The sequence below is a fragment of the Suricata suricatta genome, chromosome X, assembly GCF_006229205.1.
Source record: "Suricata suricatta isolate VVHF042 chromosome X, meerkat_22Aug2017_6uvM2_HiC, whole genome shotgun sequence".
NCBI lineage: Eukaryota > Metazoa > Chordata > Mammalia > Carnivora > Herpestidae > Suricata > Suricata suricatta.
In genome coordinates this window covers 75,001,106-75,021,751 of record NC_043717.1, presented here as the reverse complement: position 1 = coordinate 75,021,751, position 20,646 = coordinate 75,001,106, and the positions used below count along the sequence as shown (strand labels likewise).

Here is a 20,646-nt window from a genome sequence, read left to right as displayed (position 1 = left end):
TAAAGTACCAAAACATCTGTCGTTGTGCATGAGCTCATTAGACTCCTGGTACTTAGCGCAGTGTACCTCACTTTAGAAAGCACACCTTTTGAGCGATCACAGCTCCATTTCTGACGCAGTTAATAATAGTGTGCTTTTGTAATCACCCTCACAAACGTAAACAGATGAGATGAGTAAATTGGCTACTGTCATTATCTCATATATTTTAGAAGGTCATGATCTCCTTCTCACCCTCCCTTCCCCCGTTAAAGGTTTACATTTTTCTAGCTTCTCTCAATGTACTGCTGAAAACAGAGTTCCCATTCAGACGCAGATGTTTAGCATGACTCACGTTGAAATGAAATGGCTTCTCGTTGGGTATGTTCTGTCCACCCCCCCTTCGTTATTTTTCCCTATCATATAACCATGCTTTGCTTCTGTTCTATATATATATGCTTTGTATTTCTCAGGGACTTTGAGATTTTTGTATAAGATGCCACTATTGTTACAATAATTTAGTCTTTGTCCTGATGCTGTACTTGAAACATTTTTAAAGTGCCATGGAACATTGAGAAGGGAATGCTTCAAGCTTCCTGGCCATCTAGTAAGAATTTGCTATGAATCAACACTTCTGTGTATTAGAAATCTAGTGGGGAAGCAAGCTGAACAAAGTAAAGTAACTTCCAGAAGGTGATATGACGCGTGCAAATTTCCTGAGCTATTGGTACTGTTGGTGAAATGGGCTTGCACGGTCTGGTGTGTCGTCAGGCCTCCTCTATTTGCTTCCTGCTTTTCTCCCAGCATATTGGTTGGTAGGGGGACATTTTCCTGATTCTTCCCCCAAAGCTACAGACAGACCCTTCCAGATTTTTCCCTCCTAGTAGTTGCATTATAGTCTGTTCCTCCCTGGATCTTTGTTTCCTCACCAGGGTGCTCGAAAAGTTGGACTAAATAATACCTACGATCTCTCCAGAGGCTGACCTCCATTTGATGCTGTGATCCCCCTCCCCTTTTCAAAATGGCTTCTGTTTCATTTTACTCCCAGAGAATAAATCACCATGAGCCCCTTAGAAGTCATAGGAGAGCCCTAACTTTAAAATGGCAAGGTGGCAACAAAGGTGAACAACAGTCTAGTTTTTGAAACTGTACATTCTAGATTTCCTTTCCACCAAAGGCTTCTCTTTCGGAAGAAAACTGTTCTAAATATCTAATGCCTCATTTTATTACTGCATCATCCTGTGTTTTAAGCCAACATTACATTTATAAATCTAAATGAAGCAACTATATTAGGAAGTGACTATTCACTTGATAAAGATATTTTGCTTTGTAGAAGGACTCATATAGGGCTTCTTTATGGCCTTCCTGGCCTTCAGGATTAATCCATTTACATAAATTCAACACATATGTAACCTTTTAGGAACAAATCTCATTTGTAGCCTGAGTAAAACTGTATTGAGTCCCATACCCCATGTACAGTTCTAACCTGTATAAGATTTTTCTGTCTCTTATCAGGCAAACAACATTATTTCATATTGAGTACGCTTGCCAAGAAGTGTTTTTTTCCCACAGCCTTTGAAAAGCAAACTGATTCCCATGTCTGGATTTTAAGAAAATTTCTTTACTTGAGTTTTCTTTGTAAATTCACTCTCTTCCTCATCCCCTTAAAAAATGGTAGGAATGCATTTTTCTAAACTTGATGAAAAGCAGGCTTTTTATTTAAAGGTCACCTGTGTTGCCTGAACTTTCCTTGAAAAGCTTCAGCATGTTCAATTTTTAAGGACTGCTCATTATAGTTAATCATTATGGAGAATCAGGGTTTTTTTTTTCCCTTAATTGCACACTGAGCTGTCACTACATCCCTGCAAAACCTTAGAGGAAGAACGGTTTGTTTCATTGCACATGATCTATAAACATGTTTGGCTTCATAGCTTTTCAAAGCACCTCTTCATTAGCCATGACTTATTTAAAACCGTAACTAATTCTTTAAAAGTTCACAGGGGTGATTATTAGCTAGTTCAGGTATTTTAGAGCTGTGTGTCTGTTAGTTAAAATAAATGTTATCAGATTGTTGTTCAGTGGCCTTTGTGAAATAAATTGGCAGGCTTGCGTTCCTGATGGACAAGATGTCCAAGACTCCTACATGAGTCAAAATTGGCACTAATTTGTGCTTTGGTAAGCTCTGCAAAAGCCAAGAATTGGTCCATGGAGACTGAACTAATTTCTAAAGCTACAGGTGACTAATTTTCAGGGATTTTAGAGAAGAGCAGTACATATGCATTTTGGTCAAGGAGACCTTTGTGGTTGTTTTCACAGAATAATGGCAAAAAAAAAAAAAAACAAAGCACTTCAGCTGAGGTTGACAATGAAGCAGAGTTTTCAGGGTAGAATATATTAAAAGGTTAGTTGTGCCGGAATGATGGCTTTGCAATTGGTTACCCTTTTTGACCAACTTTTCTAGTATTTCTTCCATTTCTAAAAGCATCTTACTTAAAGGAGATTTAAAAACAAGGGCAGCTACAGATATGGGTCAGCTGATGGATTAAAAATGCCCTAACAGGCTAGTGTGTGTGTGTGTGTGTGTGTGTGTGTGTGTGTATAGTATTACTTGGCAATCAAAAAGAAAGAAATCTTGCCATTTGCAACTACGTGGATGGAACTGGAGGATATGATGCTAAGTGAAATTAGTCAGAGAAAGACAAATATCATATGACTTCATTCATATGAGAACTTTAAGATACAAAACAGATGAACATAAGGGAACAGAAGCAAAAATAATATAAAAACAGAGAGGGGTCAAACATAAAAGACTCTTAAATATAGAGAACAAACAGGGTTTCTGGAGGGGTTGTGGGAGGGAGGATGGGCTAAATGGGTAAACAGCATTAAGGAATCTACTCCTGATATCATTGTTGCACTATATGCTAACTTGGATGTAAATTAAAAAATAATAAAATAAAAAAACAGCCTAACAGGCTAGTCCGTGGCATTCTCTTAGTTGGTTCAGGACATTATTTTTCAAGTCACTACAGCAAGAGCTGTTTCTAGGTGGTCCTAGGATTGCAGAACATCTTTATTTTCTCTTTTGTGCCTTTCTAAAGAGATTCACCCCCCCCACCCTGGTAATATGTGTGGACTCTCTATAAACAGGAAAAACAAATCCATGTTTATGATTGTTGAGGTTTACAAAAGTAAAACTGACTGAGTTTTAAAAATGATCTGCAACAATGCTATTTTTAGGATGTATGATTTGGCCAGATTCTGAAGTGTTAATTGCTGATAGTTTTTAAGTGTTCATTATTAATCGGATGGGTACCTTCCAAACTTCAGACATACTTCTGAAATTGGTGGGTGGATTGAAATGGTGCAGATTCATAACTCTTAGGATTTGATGGGCAGATCTGGACAATATGTCATGTAGTTGGGTGTTTTTTTTTTTTTTTTGGTTGGATCAGGATTGAGGAAAGTGATTCAATAGGATCTGTACAAATCATCATCAGCCTTTATGATTAAAATCTTAATTTTTCTTGCCCCAGTGGAAATTATTCAAGAGGATACACATAGAATAGGCCTAAGAATATTGGAATATTTTCCACTTTTATGGTGAATTTGTTTTCATTGGGAGAAGGAAAAGTCACCATCTTCAGAAGGCTGAGCTGGGGTCGGCCAGAAGACTCTGTGGGGCTCTGAGGGAAAGAGTGTAATATGTAGCCCTGTGACTTCTGGGCTTTTAGGAGAAACATGACATATGGCTTTTTCCTCCCAAGAATATAAGAAACTCGAGACTCTGGGTCAGACCTATGGGCTGTCCAATGCAGTGTTTGTTTCTGTCCGTGGTACCATAGGCTGTTTTGTGAAAGAGCATGTGTGTCTTCTATGATGCCAGCCTCTAAAGGTTAGAGGGTGTGCCAAATATCCTGAGCTCCTCTCATTAGGAACAGAGTCCTTTTATTTAGTTCAATGGAACTGGCATATTGAGCCTGGCAGGTCGGTCTTATGTGGATGACCAGTGACTGGCTGCTTTGTTAATTGCAAAGCATATTTTGCCAGATGATATCAGGAACAAAGACATGGTCAAAGCACTTTCAATTCCTTGACTTCTTGATAAATAAATAAATATATATACATGCACACACACACATACACACATACTATGTATATATGTTTATATAAACATACCCACATATACGTATATTTTTAAATATATTTATATATTTTTTCTTTTAAATTCAAGTGAATCCACTGAAAGTCAGTGGAGTAAGCCAGGGCCATACTGTTAAACGGAAACCCAACATTTGTTTATGAAAACCCAACATTCGGGGCTAACTATGGCATTTGCTAAGGCAGGATGAACCTGAGGAAGTGATTGGTTTTGTTGGCCAGGATGTGTTCAGGGGTAGATTTAGCTTTTAGGCTCAGGAATGTAGAGGTAATTGTGGATCCAAAAGGTCCCAGGCCTGCATGGAGCCTACCTGATTTAGCCAGAGCACCTTTTATGCTCATTGATGCTTTTAGCCAGATGACTCCTCATGTTTAGCATATCCAGATTGGTGGCTTGCTGATCGGCCTTGCAAGTACAAGTGAGGCCCTTTGGTAGTGCTGCTGGTGCATTACACTTGCCTTACAGACAGACTAGGGTATATCAAACTTTGACTATGCAGTTGTGAGGAGCAAAATATGGACATGTATTATAATGGGGCAGGAGGGGGCACTTTTTAAATGCTCCTGTGTTAAGAGTCACTACATTAGAGGATAATAGTTTTAAGTGAAGCCACATTTCTAACAAGGGACCAGATATCAAGGATAAATGAAATCTGCAGACAGTCTAGAAGCTTCATTTTAGCCATTATTTATAATCTCTTCTCCTACAAAACCTTTTACTATGTAGCAAAATTGATTAATTTGCATGTATCTCTCTCTGGGCCCACATGCTCTCTGACAGAGGAGTGAACAAACAGAGGAATGGACAGGAGAGGGAAGAGGATGGGGCCAGGTGGGGTTGGGAATGCATAATCCCCAAACTGAATAATCAGCTCTAGACTAATCAAGATACATTTTAGGGTCCCAATGTTAATCTTGATATTTAATCATTCTGGGTGATGTTAAAAACTGAAGACCGTATAATGGCATTAATAAAAATCACTCACTATGGAATTGTTCCGAACAAATATGACTTTCTTTTTAGCATGAAATAGGAATCTGTTGATCTGGCCTTAATGTCCTCTCGGCACACGCGGCAGATACAGCTCTAATTCCATATCCTCTTATCTATAAGTCCTACATTTAATTTACTACCATTCGAATTGATTTATAGCTTTGCTTAGCAAAAGTACAGTCTTGATTAAAAGGACATTATCACAGTTGATGGACTTTGAAAGCATTTTTTTCCTCAGACCTTCTAATAATTTTGACAATGACCTGCAGACTCCCATAAGGCCAGATTTGCACGTCCCCAGTTTTTGTCCGCCTGGCTGTATTTTGGGCAGTGGCACTTAGGTGTATGTTAGGTGTACTAGGGGTCACATGGGTTTCCCCTGTGCTACTTCTTTATTCATCCCTAGAAATGGACGGTTAACTATGACACTGAGGAAGAGTTTTAGTTTGCTGTAGGAATCTCAGTACCCTAGTTAGCAGATCTCTTCTCTAGCTGATCATTGCCACCATAGCCTTTGTCTCTTGGGATGCTGCTAGGCCGAAGGATTCTCTAATCTAACAGAATTCAATCATCATACGAATATTATGTTCTATTACAATATGAGGGTTGCATTTTGGAGTCGTAGCTGATGATACATTCCTCCTTCAAAACAATACAGGACTAGTTTTCATGTTCATTTCAATAGAGAAGACTTAATTTGCGAAGCCACTCTGATTTCCACAGGTTGACCACATTCAGTCATTCTCCACCAGCAGGCCATGTTCCGATCCTCTGTTTTGATTATACAGTATGACTATTTGGTGGCGTCTGTGGTTCTGGGAGTAAAGGAAAATGCTATTGCTCAACAGGTGACAAAAAGCTATTATGCTTTGATTCTGGTCAGAACATTATTGCTACTCTCCTTGATTCCAATGGTTGAAGAAATGAGTCACTGTGGTTTTGGCTTTCTATCACTTTGGAGTATATATTTTTTTACCTATGAAATAAATTATTTCTCGTCAAAGGTTCACTTCAAAATCACCATACTTACATTTGAATTTACAGGTACTTTCAACTGTTCAGAATCCTAGGAACACAGAAAAGAACTAAAAATTGTAAATGTGGTACTAATTCTAAATGGGGGAATTTTGGTCATTTTTTTTGGTCACATTAAATTTGATGGTGGGACCTTCTCAAAATATAAAAGTAAAGGAATTTTATTCATGAGACATTTTTATTTTGGTCAGTGAGTCCTTCCAGTTCAGTCTTAACCTCTTTCACCTCTTTCTATTTACATACACACACACTCTCTCTCTCTTTCTCTCTCACACACACACACACACACAAGCTTGAGTGAGATACTATTCATACGCCATGCAGCTGATCGTAATCACTTTTAATTGTTAAATTACTAGGCTTCAAAATCTCTGAAGTTTTTGTTACGAAACACAATGCACTCCTGTGAAGAAAGGACTTATGTGTCTAAATCACCTCCAATTTGCCTAAATCACTTTTTTTTCAGTACCCAGACATGGTCTGTCAGAGCTAAACCGATTATTAGAGGCTTTCTAGTTAACCTAGAATAAAAATCACCTGCAGAGTTGTTCTTTTTCCAAACCATACTTGCTGAAGCATGAAACCTTCTGAAATTCTGGTAAACTTCACAGCTCCCATTCCCCCCTGATTTTGTCTAACACGCTCGTCCCACAAACAGGGAGACCTTCTCGCTCTCACAGTTTTGGTTGGATGCCTTAATAAGCACCACAATTCTTTCTCCTTTTAACATGACAGATTTTTGATAAATTGAGTTGAAGATTCACTGCAGTGAAGGATGGGAGCACAAACTATTTCTGCTGTATGTATTTTTTTATATTAGTATTTGATTTATTTAAAAGGTCTTTTTTAGTGTTTTATTTATTATTTATTTCATTTTTAAAATTTTAGATAGTTTATTACCAAGTTGGTTTTCATATAACACCCAGTGCTCTTCGTTGCAAGGGCCCTCCTCCATGACGATCACCCCCTTCCCCGCCCCACCTCCCTCGTCAGCCCTCACTTTGTCCTCAGCATTCAAAAGTCTCTCATGATTTGCCTCACTCCGTCTGCTGTATATTTTTACAAACAAATTATGACAAAGCTGATCTTGTTGAAGGAAAGAAACTTCAAAGTCACAGATCAGAAAGTCTGTATACATAAACTGTTGTAAATTTATCACTGTCTCAGTAGTGCCATGCATGGGGAAGATTAGTAGATGTCCTTTATCCTGGAAATGCCTGGTAGCTCAGCACTCGTATTCAGCTGTCCACGGTCATTTCCCACATGGTAGGCTATACTGTGTTAGTTTCTAAACAGCTGCCCTGAGTGCATTTTCAGGAGAAGGAGATTCATAAGAATACTGATATTAAATAGAAGAAGTTGCCACACAGATAGGCTTTCATAAAACAAACTTCTCAGAAGATCTGACTGATTGTAATGTATGGATGTGTAAAGAGGACCTTGGGAAAGAACAAAATGGATTTTTTCAGAGGACTTTTGCTTCCCTGAGAAACTGCAAAATTTCAGGCTAAGGGCAGAAGAAGCAAAAGAAGTTTTCAGGGACTCTGTTCCTCTTCTAGACCTCGACATGCATATAGATGGAAAGAGTCCAGGTCTATGACTTCATTCATCTACTCTGAAAGGGGAAGCCTCTTACTGGAGAAAAATGTTTTCATGCTCTTATTATCCTCCCTCCAGTCCTTCGGGCAACCTTACACTGTACTTGGGGACTGCTGATCTGAAGTGACTGTAGATTTGGGGGAACAGGCTGGAGTTGTCATGTTTTTGGAATTTCAATTTTATTATCAGCATTTACAAAGAAGAACCGACCATGGTCCTCAGTTCTGTATACTAGTCTATGCGGGATATGAGAGGGAAAGACAGATTCCTTCTGACAAGATGCTAATCAGAGAAAAAGTATATTACTTTTGTAAAGCATTTGCAAGAAATTGCCCACACTCAGGGACCCCCCCCCTTCTTAAGGCATCACCAAAATTTTGCATGCTTCACATAAAGTTATAGGGGTCTCTGCCCCAAGGCGATTTGAAATCCCTATCACTTGTAAATTTAGCAGTAGTATGTGAGGGCAATGATGTGGACAGACAGTGAGGGCTTGCCACAGCCCACTGTAGGCCATGACATGTATTTTAGAGATACGTGGAATGCGGTGATGATGCTGGGTCTGGGTGTTGTCTTTTTTAACTCTTATGTGGGTTTGATCCTTTATATATATTTCAAGGTTTTAAAGAGACTTGACAGTTTGGGAAGGGAGCCAGCAGCCCCAGAAGTTCAAACTTAGTGTGAAGGGGTGACTGTACCTGCAAACAGGATGTGTGTTTGCTGTCTCTTTGGAGTCAGCTTCCTTGGTCTAGTTCCTTACTGTTTTGGGCCAGAATTTGGGAATAGGGGCAGGATTCTTGCCATCGGCTGTCTCAATCTACACACAGGCCCAGAATGGGTGTTCTGTTTCCAAACAGAGGAGCACAGCCCAGCACATGTTGGGCACACGTAAATCGATGTTTTCTGTCTCCATGGCCATCATCATGGTCCTCAAACCCAAAGTCAGTGCTTTGGAAAGGGAACAATGATAAGCCCTTCTAAAAACAAGGGGAAAGGAAGAACTGCATTCTCTTGAAAGTTAAATTTTAAATTTTTCTTTCTGTTTCTATGAAGAAGACTGTACTAATAAAACTGCCAATTTCTTTCAGGTGGGTGTACATGGCATTAGAATAGAATTCATCAATGAAAAAGGATCAAAACGCACCGCCACCTACCTACCGGAGGTTGCAAAGGAGCAAGGTCATTGTTGTACTTTATTTCATATGATCTGGTGAAGAATTTGAACAAATATACAAATTGCAATGTGATATCTGACCTTGCAGTTATGTCTGATAATTGATCAGTGTCAAATTATAAGAAGTGATTCTTCCATCACTGCCACTGCAATGTCTGTATGAAATCAGTGAATTCCTCACACAGAGGTTGAATCCCTGCAGGAAAGTTTGCTAGCAAAAACACACAATAGTGTCCTTTCAGAAAAGTAAAGATTTATAAAAATTGGGTTCTATTTTTAGGCGATGGCTTGCTACAAATTTGAAGTGCTATTTTCCCATATTCCATTGTGCTGTAGCCTTTTGGCACAAACAAGCCTTTTGTTTGACAGTCAGCCACCCAGTTCATTGTCGGTATCAAACGTTTCATTCTTAGGTAGTTGCCTGTTACTCATCCACTACTATCAGGATGGTAGGTTTCCCATTAAGATTTGGAGCACTGAGACTAACTGAAGTATTAGTGTCTGATATGCTTGGTCTGCCCTTCCTAATCAAACGTTTTTCTGTTTTTGCAGATGTAACACAAACCTTTATGAACCACCACTGTAACACAAAATAACTCTTCACTCTATAGTAGCTTGTCATTTCTAGCCACTACTGAATTTCAATTTCATGTTCCTTGAAATGAATATTTCTTTATCTTATCAAGCTTATTTTTTTCTCATCAGAAAGCATCTGTCACTTGCTTTTCTCATGTTGTTTTCATATAAATGTGAGATAGACCATCCCTCCCCCATCCCCTAGACAGGAGAGTTAGATTTGAAGACAGCTATCTGAAGATTTATTTGGGTTGCTTTTGAAAATGCCTTAATCCATAGTTCCATTGGCTTTGTAAAGCTTACAGAAGAGAGAGGGCCTTGGCTATTAGTATACCATCCCATGTCAGAACCAATAAAAATGCCTTTGAAGACTTCACAAAAATACACTGGACTGACCACCGAAGACACCATTAAGAACAGTAATTACCATGAGTTAGTCTGGGAGTCCGAAATACTACTGAGATGGCACAATGACATTTAGGCCTTTCCCTCCCTTTTAAAGGTGTCACCGTAGAGGGAGTACAGTTGCCTGTGGTTTGCTACCTAAACACGACTGAGTGGTCACTGCCAGTCTCTTAGACTTCTGGTCTTTGAATGTGGTTGAGATTAAAAGAAAAAAACAGCTAATGTTGTTGGCCATCATGGATAGCTAGAATTTAAGGTGTATGATAGTAAACCTGCTTCCATACAGGATGAGACTGTAGCCCTTCTGTGTGACTGTTTTTAGGACCAAAGGAGTTGATGGCATTTGGTGACAGTGATAGCTGCCGTCTACAAAGTCGTTTTGTATTTAACTGAAAGTGCTCGTTCCGTGTGTTTGACTGGTGTTTTATCTGGTCTGCTTTCCACAGGATGGGACCATATTCAGACCATAGACTCCTTACTGAGGAAAGGAGGCTACAAAGCTCCGATTACTAATGAATTCAGGAAAACCATAAAACTGACCAGGTACAGAAGGCATTTTCTAGTGCAAGGCTAACCAGGACATTTTGATGCATATGTCTCTAACCCTTTGATTTCTTTGGTCTCTCTTACTTGCTTGTCTTTTCTGAAACAGAATGGAAACGAATGGAAGGGCTGTACTGAGGGTGGAAACAATGAACTCTGAAGGGCAGGAGAGCCTGTATGATACACGAACCCATCCTTCCCATCTTTAGCTCTCTGTGGTTACTCTGGCTTTACACAAGCAAGCGCTCTGAGCCTTTTTCAACTACATTATAGAAGACAGTCACCTGAATTAGCGATTGGCTAGCTTTTGATATGGCTTAGCAGAAGCCCCAGATTCTGCTAAGCAGTCCTCAAATTTGAATTTAACCTTAGGATGTTGGCAGTGATAGAAGTATACCGTGAAAGCTTACTAGAAATCACAATTGAGCTAGACTTAACAATGCCAAATACATTTCTACAAGGATTATAGGGACTTTTTAAAAAAATACCCCATATTTTAGGAAAATGGATTGCTGTTTCCATTTGTTTCAATTTCATGAAACCACACTGAATACCTATAGTCTAAAAACAGACTTTTCTCAACTCTGGGGAGTTACAGACTTGAAAATGTCTTCCTCTCTGCCTTGCCTTCTTCAGTCTAGGAGAATAGAACGGCATGCACAAGAATAATTATTAATATCAGGCAGAATGTGATGGATAATGGAAGATCATACAGTAGGGAAAGAGGAATATTCCAGGATGGGTGGGAGATAACATAAAATTTCAGACAGGAGGTATGTTTGACGCTGGGGTTGAAGAATGGATAGATTATTTGAGGGTGGGGGAAGTTCTCAGGAATGTTCGACAGTCTAATGCAGCTGGTCTTTCAGTATAGATCTGTAAGGAGGTGGTCATTAGAGCAAAACACATCCCAGAAGGTGAGTTGGGTCACACGATGGAGGGTCTTAAGCTCCAGATGAAGAAGTTAAGACCTGATTCTACAGGCAGTTAGTAGCCACTGAAGGGATTTAAGCAGATGGATTTGTGAAGGTGTAAGATTGGAATTGGCAACAGGAAAATTAGGAGGTGTTGCTGCTATCCAAGAATCTGTGGCAGCAATCCAAAGGAGGTGAAATGGGAGCCTTACTAAGAGCTGTGGTGGTAGGATGAGAAGAAAGGAGGAAACCACTGAGAAAACACGGTGGAAGACATGACAGAACTTAGTAATCATTCGGAAGTTGGGAACAGGAACAAGTCAAGGCTTTATCTAGATAAAAAGGACCAAGGCAATCCCTTTCACCAAGGGAGGGACCACAGGAGGAGAGTCCCATTTCTATACTGATTCTGGAGTTGAAGTGCCTCCTGGGATATCTGTGTAGAAATAACCAGTATGTCATTGAAACTGTACACATCCTGAACTTGTGCCCAGAGATGGTGACTTGGGATCATCTGTCAAGAGGTCATAGTTGAAGTTGTAAAGGTAGGGCTCACAGAGGAGGTACAGAGCATGGGGTCAAAAGAACTGAAGACAGAAACACAGCAAAATCCAACAAGGCAGGAAGGAGCAGGAGGAATGGTCAGAGATAAGGAGCAGTCTAAGAGATACGGGGCCAGGTGGAGAATCGGGAAGTGTGGTGTTGTAGAACCCATGACAGGGGAGAGCTTCAGAAAGGGAGTGGTGGGTGCTTTCATACTGGAGAGGTCAAGCAGAAGCAGGGGTGGCCTTCTGACAGAGCAGTTTCTACAGAAGAGTGGCAGAAGCTGAGGATGCCAGGTGGAGTAGTAGCATGAGATGAAGGGCTGAAGGTAGGAAACACATGTGACTCTTTTGAGAAGTGCAGCAATGCAAAGAAAGCTAGAGATGGGGGAAGTAGAGGGTTTGGGATACCAGTATTAAGAAAAATCTTGTGGTTTTGTTGTTACTGTCTTTATTGAGTGGCAATACCTGCACAGATGTGTGGATGGAGGGAAAGGAATGGCAAAAGAGGAAATATCCTGGAAGAAAAAGCAGTTGAGGGAATGAGATGCATACATGATGGCAATAGGTTGACTTTCCTCTGTTGCTTCCTCTTAGCAAACTGGGGCTAGGGGATGGGACAATAAAATTTCTAGAACAATTCAGACAAGGAGTAGTAGAGTAGAAAATAGCACTGGACTCAGACTTTGGGTTCCTGGGTCCTGATCTCAGCCTTGCTACTTGGTTGTGTGACATTGGGCAAGTCACTGTTTCTCGATGGACCTCTGTTTTTCTTTTTTTAATTTTTTTGAGAGAGAGAAAGAAAGAAAGAGAGAGTGCATGAGCAGGGAAGGAATAGAGAGAGAGGGAAACATAGAATCTGAAGCAGGCTCCAGGCTCTAAGCTGTCAGCAGAACCCAATGCGGGGCTTGAACCCACGAACTGTGAGATCATGACCGAGGCCGAAGTCGGATGCTTAACCGACTGAGCCACCCAGGCGCTCCTGGACCCCTGTTTTCCTTGAATCTGTGAGACTATTTCTGAGATCCCTCCTAGGTCTGACTTCGGCACATCATCTGTTTCTTGATGTTAACTTTGTCTCTTCCCTGACTTTTTCAGGTACCGTAGTGAAAAGATGACCCTGAGCTATGCTGAATACCTTGCTCATCGCCAGCATCATCATTTCCAAAATGGCATTGGGCATCCCCTTCCGCCATACAACCATTATTCCTGACACTGAGCCACACAACCAGTCACTGGGCCTCTCTGCAGACCTCTTCCCAGGAGACCCTACCCCTTCTTGGTCTAGCTATCTCTTTTACTGCACCATTTTATGATGATAGTTTCCGTTGCCATGATGAAGCCTGGACATCATCAGTTAAGATCATCATGGTAACGGGTAAGAAAATGGCATTTGTTAAGAAGATTCTGTTTTATTATTTTAGGTCGTTGATTTTTTTTTTGCAGCATATTAACTTTTGAGGTTTTCTTTCCTCGCAATATCATATAGAGTTTTGCTTTGCTCTCTAAATCAGGTTTCTTTCTGTCCTTCTTGCCTTCTCCCTGTCTTGTTTCCTTCCTCTTTTCTGTCTTCTCTTCCCTCCTTTCGACTGTGGATGGAAGAAATTGTGCAGTTTTTAAGGATTTTATTTAGAGTTTTCTTCAGTAAGATAGATAATTTTTGATAGCGGAGTTTGGAAGCAATTCGTATCAAATTCAGGTATTTGCATATGACTCTTGAATTTGTCTAAAATTCATTTTGCTATGAGGGCTTAGTATGTGGATCTTCCCTCCTTAGGTGTGTGTTTTTCCCATGGTTAAAATATATGAACTTTAGTTCTAGTATAGAACATTCGAAGGTCCATGATAGGGCTTGTCACAGAGAGTGAGAAACCATTTACGCCTATTTTACTGGTTATCATCGAAGAGAGCCTCATACTTTATAGAACCAACTTACAAATGACAACACTGTTTTAAGAAAGTGCAAGCTACCTTTCAAATATGCTACAGAAATAATTTTGAAGAGCAGCAAATATCAGGAAGAGAGCAGATACAGAATTTAGTGCCTTTGAGAAGAATATACTTAAATTGAATGGAGAATTCAAGGGGGGGAAAGGCAATTTAGAGAGATATTCTTATAAAATTTTATTGTTTCCATATGTGAAACCACAGATGAGACAAATTCGTTACACTTAAGTATTTTTTTAAGGTGAAAAAAATTTATTTTGAGCAGTTAACCAAAAAGAGACATTTGTCTATGATATATTAATTTAATTCGTTAGCTTTAGGTTTCAAGAAATCATGATTGGCCAGAGACAATTCTAGCTACTATTTAAAGAAAACAGTAAAGAGAATCTAGTGAAACAAAAGTTCATATATTGCCATGATTTCAGAGTATGTTTGTCACAGGGACAGTACTGGAGTCTTTCTGCACTCCATGCTTGTGATAGAGACACCTTTACTGTGTTGGTAAGATATTACATTATGTTACGCCTATAAAAATGGGATTTATAGATGATATAGTTGTCAGAGCGCAGCCCATTGGCCGGGCTGGTCTTCTGCCCCTGGTGCATAGAGACCTTCCTACGTGCAGTAGGAAGTCTGTGTGGATATCCCCAGGAAAAATGACAGATGATTCTGGAGAAAGATTACCTGCATTTTACTATAATAATTGTGTGTGTGTGTGTGTGTGTGTGTAATTTTTTTTCAAACAGGAAACCAGTATATCAAGTGAGGAACAGAAGTATGGTGCAGAATATATAGTCCAAAACTTCAAGATGTCACTGGATATCAAAATGACAGAGCTTAGGTGACAAGCGACAGACTGCTAGTTCAGAAATCAAAAACCCTTTTCTAGTTTGCAAGAGAACTGCCTGATTCCTTCTGCTTGCCACTGTGGCAAAGCAAACTGCTTTAGTTTTTGATGAGAGTTTTTAGAAGTCGTTTGGTATTCCTTCATCCACAGCCCCCATTGTTGAAATAACCATTTTCAGTTGTGATGCCTTAACTAACAAGCCAATTGTTAGCCTGAAATGCAATCTCAGTAGCTGGTTCCACTGAGCCTGGAGATTAGTCAGAGAAAGCTAGCTGCTGGTCTTTCGAAAGGGATTTTGAATCCTTTGGTTTCTACTTGGGAGCATTTTGGAGCAGATTAGTCTTTCAGTGTAAAACCAAGTGGCTACCTGATAGAGACTTTTTTCTTGCCCTTATAGGGAAACTGAGCACAAGCTAAATGCTATTGTCTGCTGCAAAAAAAAAAAAAAAAGTAAATAAAGCAAGCAAACTGAAGAGAGACAAAAATAGACCAATATTGACCCATCCTATCCATCATCTCATCAATTCAACAAGGCTCCTTGTCCTGGGTGAGCTCATGGTTAGAAGTTGTGTGGTTTTTTTTTTTTTAAAGAAAAGATCTATGACATACATATGTGTGTGTGTATACATATCCTTACACATACATACACACATATGTGTGTTTATTTAACGGTGCTAATCAGTCTTGAGCAGGTCACGTGACTGGTCATGCGGACTCTAAAATCATATCAGATTTTTTAAAATTCTTGATATATGCAGATGTTATACAGATTTTTCTTAAACCAGTGTAATAATGTTATACTGAAGAAATAACCATCCTGCAGGCTTCAGAGGACGAGGTCAGCAATATTTCCCACCATGGCTTGGGGGGAAAGGATAGTTTTGTCTCCTTTTGTTTTCAAATGAATGCACAGTGCATTTTTGTCTCTAGCTGTTGACTAAAAAGACTTCGTAGCTTTGTAAAGGTGTCATACAAACCGTAATGGTGTGCATCAAACAAACAAATGCTAGACCCTTTCACCTCTGTCGGATATTACAAAGCTGTCAAATATGTGGTTTGAATTCACTTCGAACATGTTGAAATATGTAGCATGTGTTTTTAACTCAGACGAAGATTCTGATTGCACAGGTTGTTTTAGCCGGTTGTGGTTTATTTGTTCAGAAACACAAATGTGAATTGCACTCTTATCACCAGAATAGCATGTAAGTTCAGTGATCTTTAAACAGCTCTGAAGTAATACTTGAACTTCATTTGAGTAGCACAAAGTTTACACTGCCCCCCCCTTTTAAATGTTAATTAGTTCCATTTCTGGTTTTGTTTGTTTGTTTGTTTTTAAATGCAAACTGGGTATTTTTCCTCTTGGAAAACAGTAACGCTTTTTCCTTTCTGGTATGTAGCAAAAGGTTTCCGTTTCTGGAAGGTTTTTTAGTTCTTAAACAAGGTCAGCCAGGTACCCGACTCTAAAAGAACAGTTGTGCTCCTCCCCCCAGTAAGTGGCCTTCTGAGTGCACGAGAATGTGTTATGACCCGCTCCAGCCTCCCCTTCCGCGTGCGAGAGGTTGGTGTATTTGATGGAGGAAGTGCAAGGCTTGCTCTCCCCCCCCACCCCCAACCTGTAAAGCAGTTGTAAGATTTTTCAATCCAGTTCACACAGTCCCAACGCCCAGCACACCAGAAGTTTGTATACTGGCCTCTTTTCATGTCTTCAAATGTGCAGGAAATTTGAAACTGTCATCTGGAATAGGTTCCATCTCTTACATGTGTTAGATCAAACCAAAGAAGCCCCCAGCCATGCCCAAATGCTGCTCTAAAAGCCTGCCTTCCAGTCCTTACAAAAACCTTGCAGGATTAAATGTGTTCACTTTTTTTATTTTTGTACAGTTTCTAAGTGATTTTTGCTAGTGATGTTAAATTGAATTAAGTTTATTTGAGTGGTGTGAGCACCTCCTCCATTGAAATAAACTGGTGACTTTCCTTTTATTTTTTAAAAGCGGAAACCCATTGTGTGCCTCTCGATTTAAGGGTTTCTGATTACATTATTCTTGAGACCAGCATCAATCCTTTATATACAAAGATATGTTTTCCTTGTTTTTTTATTACTGTTTCAGAAGAAAAGAAACCTTTTATTTTGCTCTGGACCCAGTAACCGCGCTGGTACATAGACGCACTGAGAAAATAAACTTTTGTAACCGCCTCTGACTGTTTTTGTATATCGAAGTCAATTACTTTTGAAATATTTGGATCTAGTTTCTAAGTTATTTTAGTGTTTTATATGTTCCCCGAAATTACTTTGAATCGGTCACCAGCATACTGAATTCTCGGTGATACAGTGGTGAAACTCATAATGAGCAACAGCTACCTGGAGTAGCTCTTCCTTTCCTCCTTTCCTAGTCCCCTGGTTTTGGATTACCATGAGACATCACAGATCACCTGAAACCCCTCCAGCTATAAACTAGATCCTCCTTCCCTCCACATTTAATTGCTTAATAGTTTGAAGAAACTATTGGAAACGGGCATTTTATATGATATGTATAGCTTGAAAATATTAAAACTGAGCGAAAGGAAACATGAGAAGGTTTCTGTGGGTCTGTAAGGTATGGCTGTGGAAAGATATTGTAGTAGTTTTGACACTATTGTTACTATCTTTAAAATCATTTACCCAATAAAACGTTAAAACCGAGTTAGTGTCGGTTGTCTGTTTCTTTAACCTGCCACATCATAAGGATCTCGGTCTCGTGGGGGCTTCTGACCACAAAGCAAACTATGGAAGACTTTGAAATCCTACACTTTGGCACTGATGCCGATTTCTTTACAAACTCACACTTGGGAAACTTCAGCTGCCCCCAGCTGCTCCCTGGCTACCCTGGGACCAGCCTGGATCATCCTTTTGCCCAGCCCTGAATCTGGGCTCAGCAACCGAGTCCAGTCTTTATTGGACAGTCCACCCTGGCTGCGGATCTGAGGCAAGCATCAGACTTGAATTCTGGTGGTAGTGTAGCTGTGCACCGAAGCCAGCTCCAAATTCCTTCCAGATTGGGGTGTTATCAATGGGTGTTTCCCCCTTGTGAGCTGGTAGGGAGCGACAGCAGTGCTACACAGCGCAAGGCACCATCTCATGAAATGGAAAGCATTTCTCTTCTTCTGCGTCAAGGTTTGCCAGGTTCTCAGTACGGACAGAATCTCCAAAATGCCCTACCTAAATCCACACCAGGCCTGCCATACATTCAAGCATATTACCAGTTACTTCTCTGGTTCCAGAGTGGTAGGACATGAGCTCTACTCCCAACCGGAACTTGGGGAGAACATCTTGAACATAGGGCAAGGCAACAGGCACTGCTGACTTTCCAGAGCCAGACAAGAGCCTGCATCGAGAAAGAAAACTCTTGGCGTTCCTGGGTGGCTCAATCGGCTGAGTGTCCGACTGGGGCTTAGGTCATGATCTCCCTGTTCGTGAGTTTGAGCCTCGAGTAGGACTCACTGCTGTCAGCACCAAGCTCGCTTGGGATCCTCTGTCTCCCTCTCTCTGCCCCCTCCCCTGCCCATGCTCTATCAAAAATAAATAAACCTTAAAAAAAAAAAAGAAAGAAAGCTCTTGGTGTGCTACCTCCATCAGCTGTTGCCTTATCTCTCTCCCTATGGAAAGGCTACCAAGGACATTGCTGAAATACCTCTGGCTTTTTCTAAATCATTGGCTTGTCTCAATACTAAATCCTATGCCATCTCATGCATATTTCAGGATTAATTGCTAGTGAATATGTGTGGGATAATTTTCTGTTACATTGCCCCAAAGCCCCGCTCCCCATGTGAATTTGATGACATGTGCTTATGTCAATCACAGTGGCTAAAAACAGCCAGCTCCAATCCTAGGGGGGCCACTGTGGCTTTGAGTGGTGCTCCATTAAGGCAGCCATCTGCCCGAGGTTTACCCAGTGTCATCATTCATGTTTAATGGTACACAGGATTTTTTAATGACTTAGACAATATTAATAGGCTCAGGTAGAATGAAGTCATCAAACAAGTCCACAGTATTCATTTTTATCACGTTAGTGGTTAATTCAATGGTCTGGACAGATTTCACATTCAGTAATCACACTCCACCCACCTAAATTCTTCACAGAGCTTCAGCATTGCCTCTCTAGATTTCATGCTCCACTAGGCACCTTTTAAATAGCTCCACTGCTTCAGAGGACAAGCGTGGTTGTATGGGATGGGGCAGTTTCCTCTGTATTGATGGAAAACACTCTTGTGCCCAAGGGGTGCTATTCATGTGACTTGAGGGAAGTCGGCTGTGGAGAAATCACACCCAGCTTCTGAGCTGCCAGTCAGAGGAGCTAGTGAGTGCCCATTCAGAGACCGGCTTCTCCCACTTTCTGCAGCTCTGACCACAAGAGCCAAGACGAGTGCAGGTTTGGGCTTGGCTGTCATGGCTTTGCACCTGTTTACCCAGGCTTTTCACCTGCAGGAGAAATAGCTGAACAGGAGGACGCAGCTCAGGTGGGCCCTGGGTCTACTACTCTGGTTACTATGTTAAATGGCCTTCCTTGATCCCATTGCTCAGGGTACAATCCCCCATTCCAAGCCCTGAGCCTATTGAAAGAAACCCTTCCAGAATCGGAGGACACACTGCCTTAGATCCTCAGTGCTTATCCCGAAGCCAGTCGACCTCGCCCCAAGAACTTGGTTGCAACTGTACTGAAAAATGACCCTTACTGTATCCCGTTCAGATTGTACTATCTCAAATTGTTTCAGTGAACCGGCCCAGGGGCTGTGCTCTTAATAGAACTAAACACTGACCTGCACTTGCACATTGCCATCATGACAGATGATCACATTAGCTTGACAGAGGTTAGATGTAGGATGCGCTAAGTCTGGAACACACAGCTGGGTGGTGGCTGCGTTATGTGCTTCTGCTCTCTATAAGGGACCTGGTGTCCTTGAGCTCACACTCCCCCATTCTAAAAGGACACAGCTAGGTCACAAGGGGCTGGTGATTTGTTCAGCCTTTAGTCTCCCTCCATGGTGCAAGAATCTCTTTGCTTTTTAATCCAAATCTCAGTTGATGTCTCATGATGTCAAAGAGGAGAGTAGAAGCAGTGTTTTGTTATAAATTACAAATACCTACCAGTTACTTATAAATAGCTAATGGGAACAACGAGGCTTGCTTGGATGACCATAAAAACTTGTAATCAGGGCGACAGATCATTGAGGCGCTCAGAGCCTTGGCACTCAGAGCCTCAGCACTCCATATATTTCTGTACTGCTCTTGGGCAGCAAGAAGGTCCTGGTTCGCACAGGGAAGAGGTGGGATCTTAACTTGTGTCATTTTATGATAGTGGGTGTACGTACAGGCCTAAACAGTGAAATCTTGGTGCAGTCACAGCCTTTTGACCCAGGCCTGACAAGGCCTACCAGAAGTTCAAGCCCTCCTGAGGTGAGAACAGAGAGAACAGAGCTGCCAACCCGACAGCTCCTGCCAACCCACTGATGGCCTTCGATGGCTATTGTGGATGCACATTAGGTACGTGGTCGTGCCTTTTCAGGTTGAATTGCAGTTTTAAAATACTATACATGTACACGCATGTTTTTCGGGGAATCATGTGTTTATGGAAGCCTGGATCCATTCCAACAGAATGCCAGGATAATCTGACAACCACTGCTGGAGCCCCAACATGCCCAGTTATCTTGAGAGCCTTTGGCAAGCTGTCATTTCATCTCCCTTTTCCACACTGGTCTTTTCCTCCCAAATGTCAAGCTCAATGCGATCCATCAATATTTACTGAGTGCCTGTGTGGCAGAGGTATGGCACAGTGCTTGGTTTGAGAATGAAGATGGTGTAATTCTGTAAGGCAAATTAACAGTCCACTCTGAGCTAGGAGTTGGGGGGGCATACGAGTTTGGCCCATTCTGACTGGAGCTCAGGCAACATCGGGCTG

At 40.9% G+C, this 20,646-nt stretch overlaps 1 protein-coding gene across 2 annotated transcripts in view; it reads left to right on the top strand.

Moving 5' to 3' along the window:
• AMMECR1 (Alport syndrome, mental retardation, midface hypoplasia and elliptocytosis chromosomal region gene 1) overlaps window positions 1-17,393 on the top strand; it is a 111,378-nt gene extending 93,985 nt beyond the window's left edge. The window contains exons 4-7 of one of the 2 annotated variants that reach the window (XR_003905039.1): window positions 8,854-8,944; window positions 10,367-10,463; window positions 13,018-13,297; window positions 14,613-17,393. Coding sequence is in view for 1 of the 2 variants with exons in the window: in XM_029929922.1 (XP_029785782.1) it covers window positions 8,854-8,944; window positions 10,367-10,463; window positions 13,018-13,132 (303 nt within the window). In the remaining variant the exon portion in view is untranslated. Of the gene's footprint in view, window positions 1-8,853; window positions 8,945-10,366; window positions 10,464-13,017 lie in introns of both variants that reach the window. The other variant, XM_029929922.1, reaches the window with a different exon arrangement.
• Window positions 17,394-20,646: the final 3,253 nt, after the last annotated feature.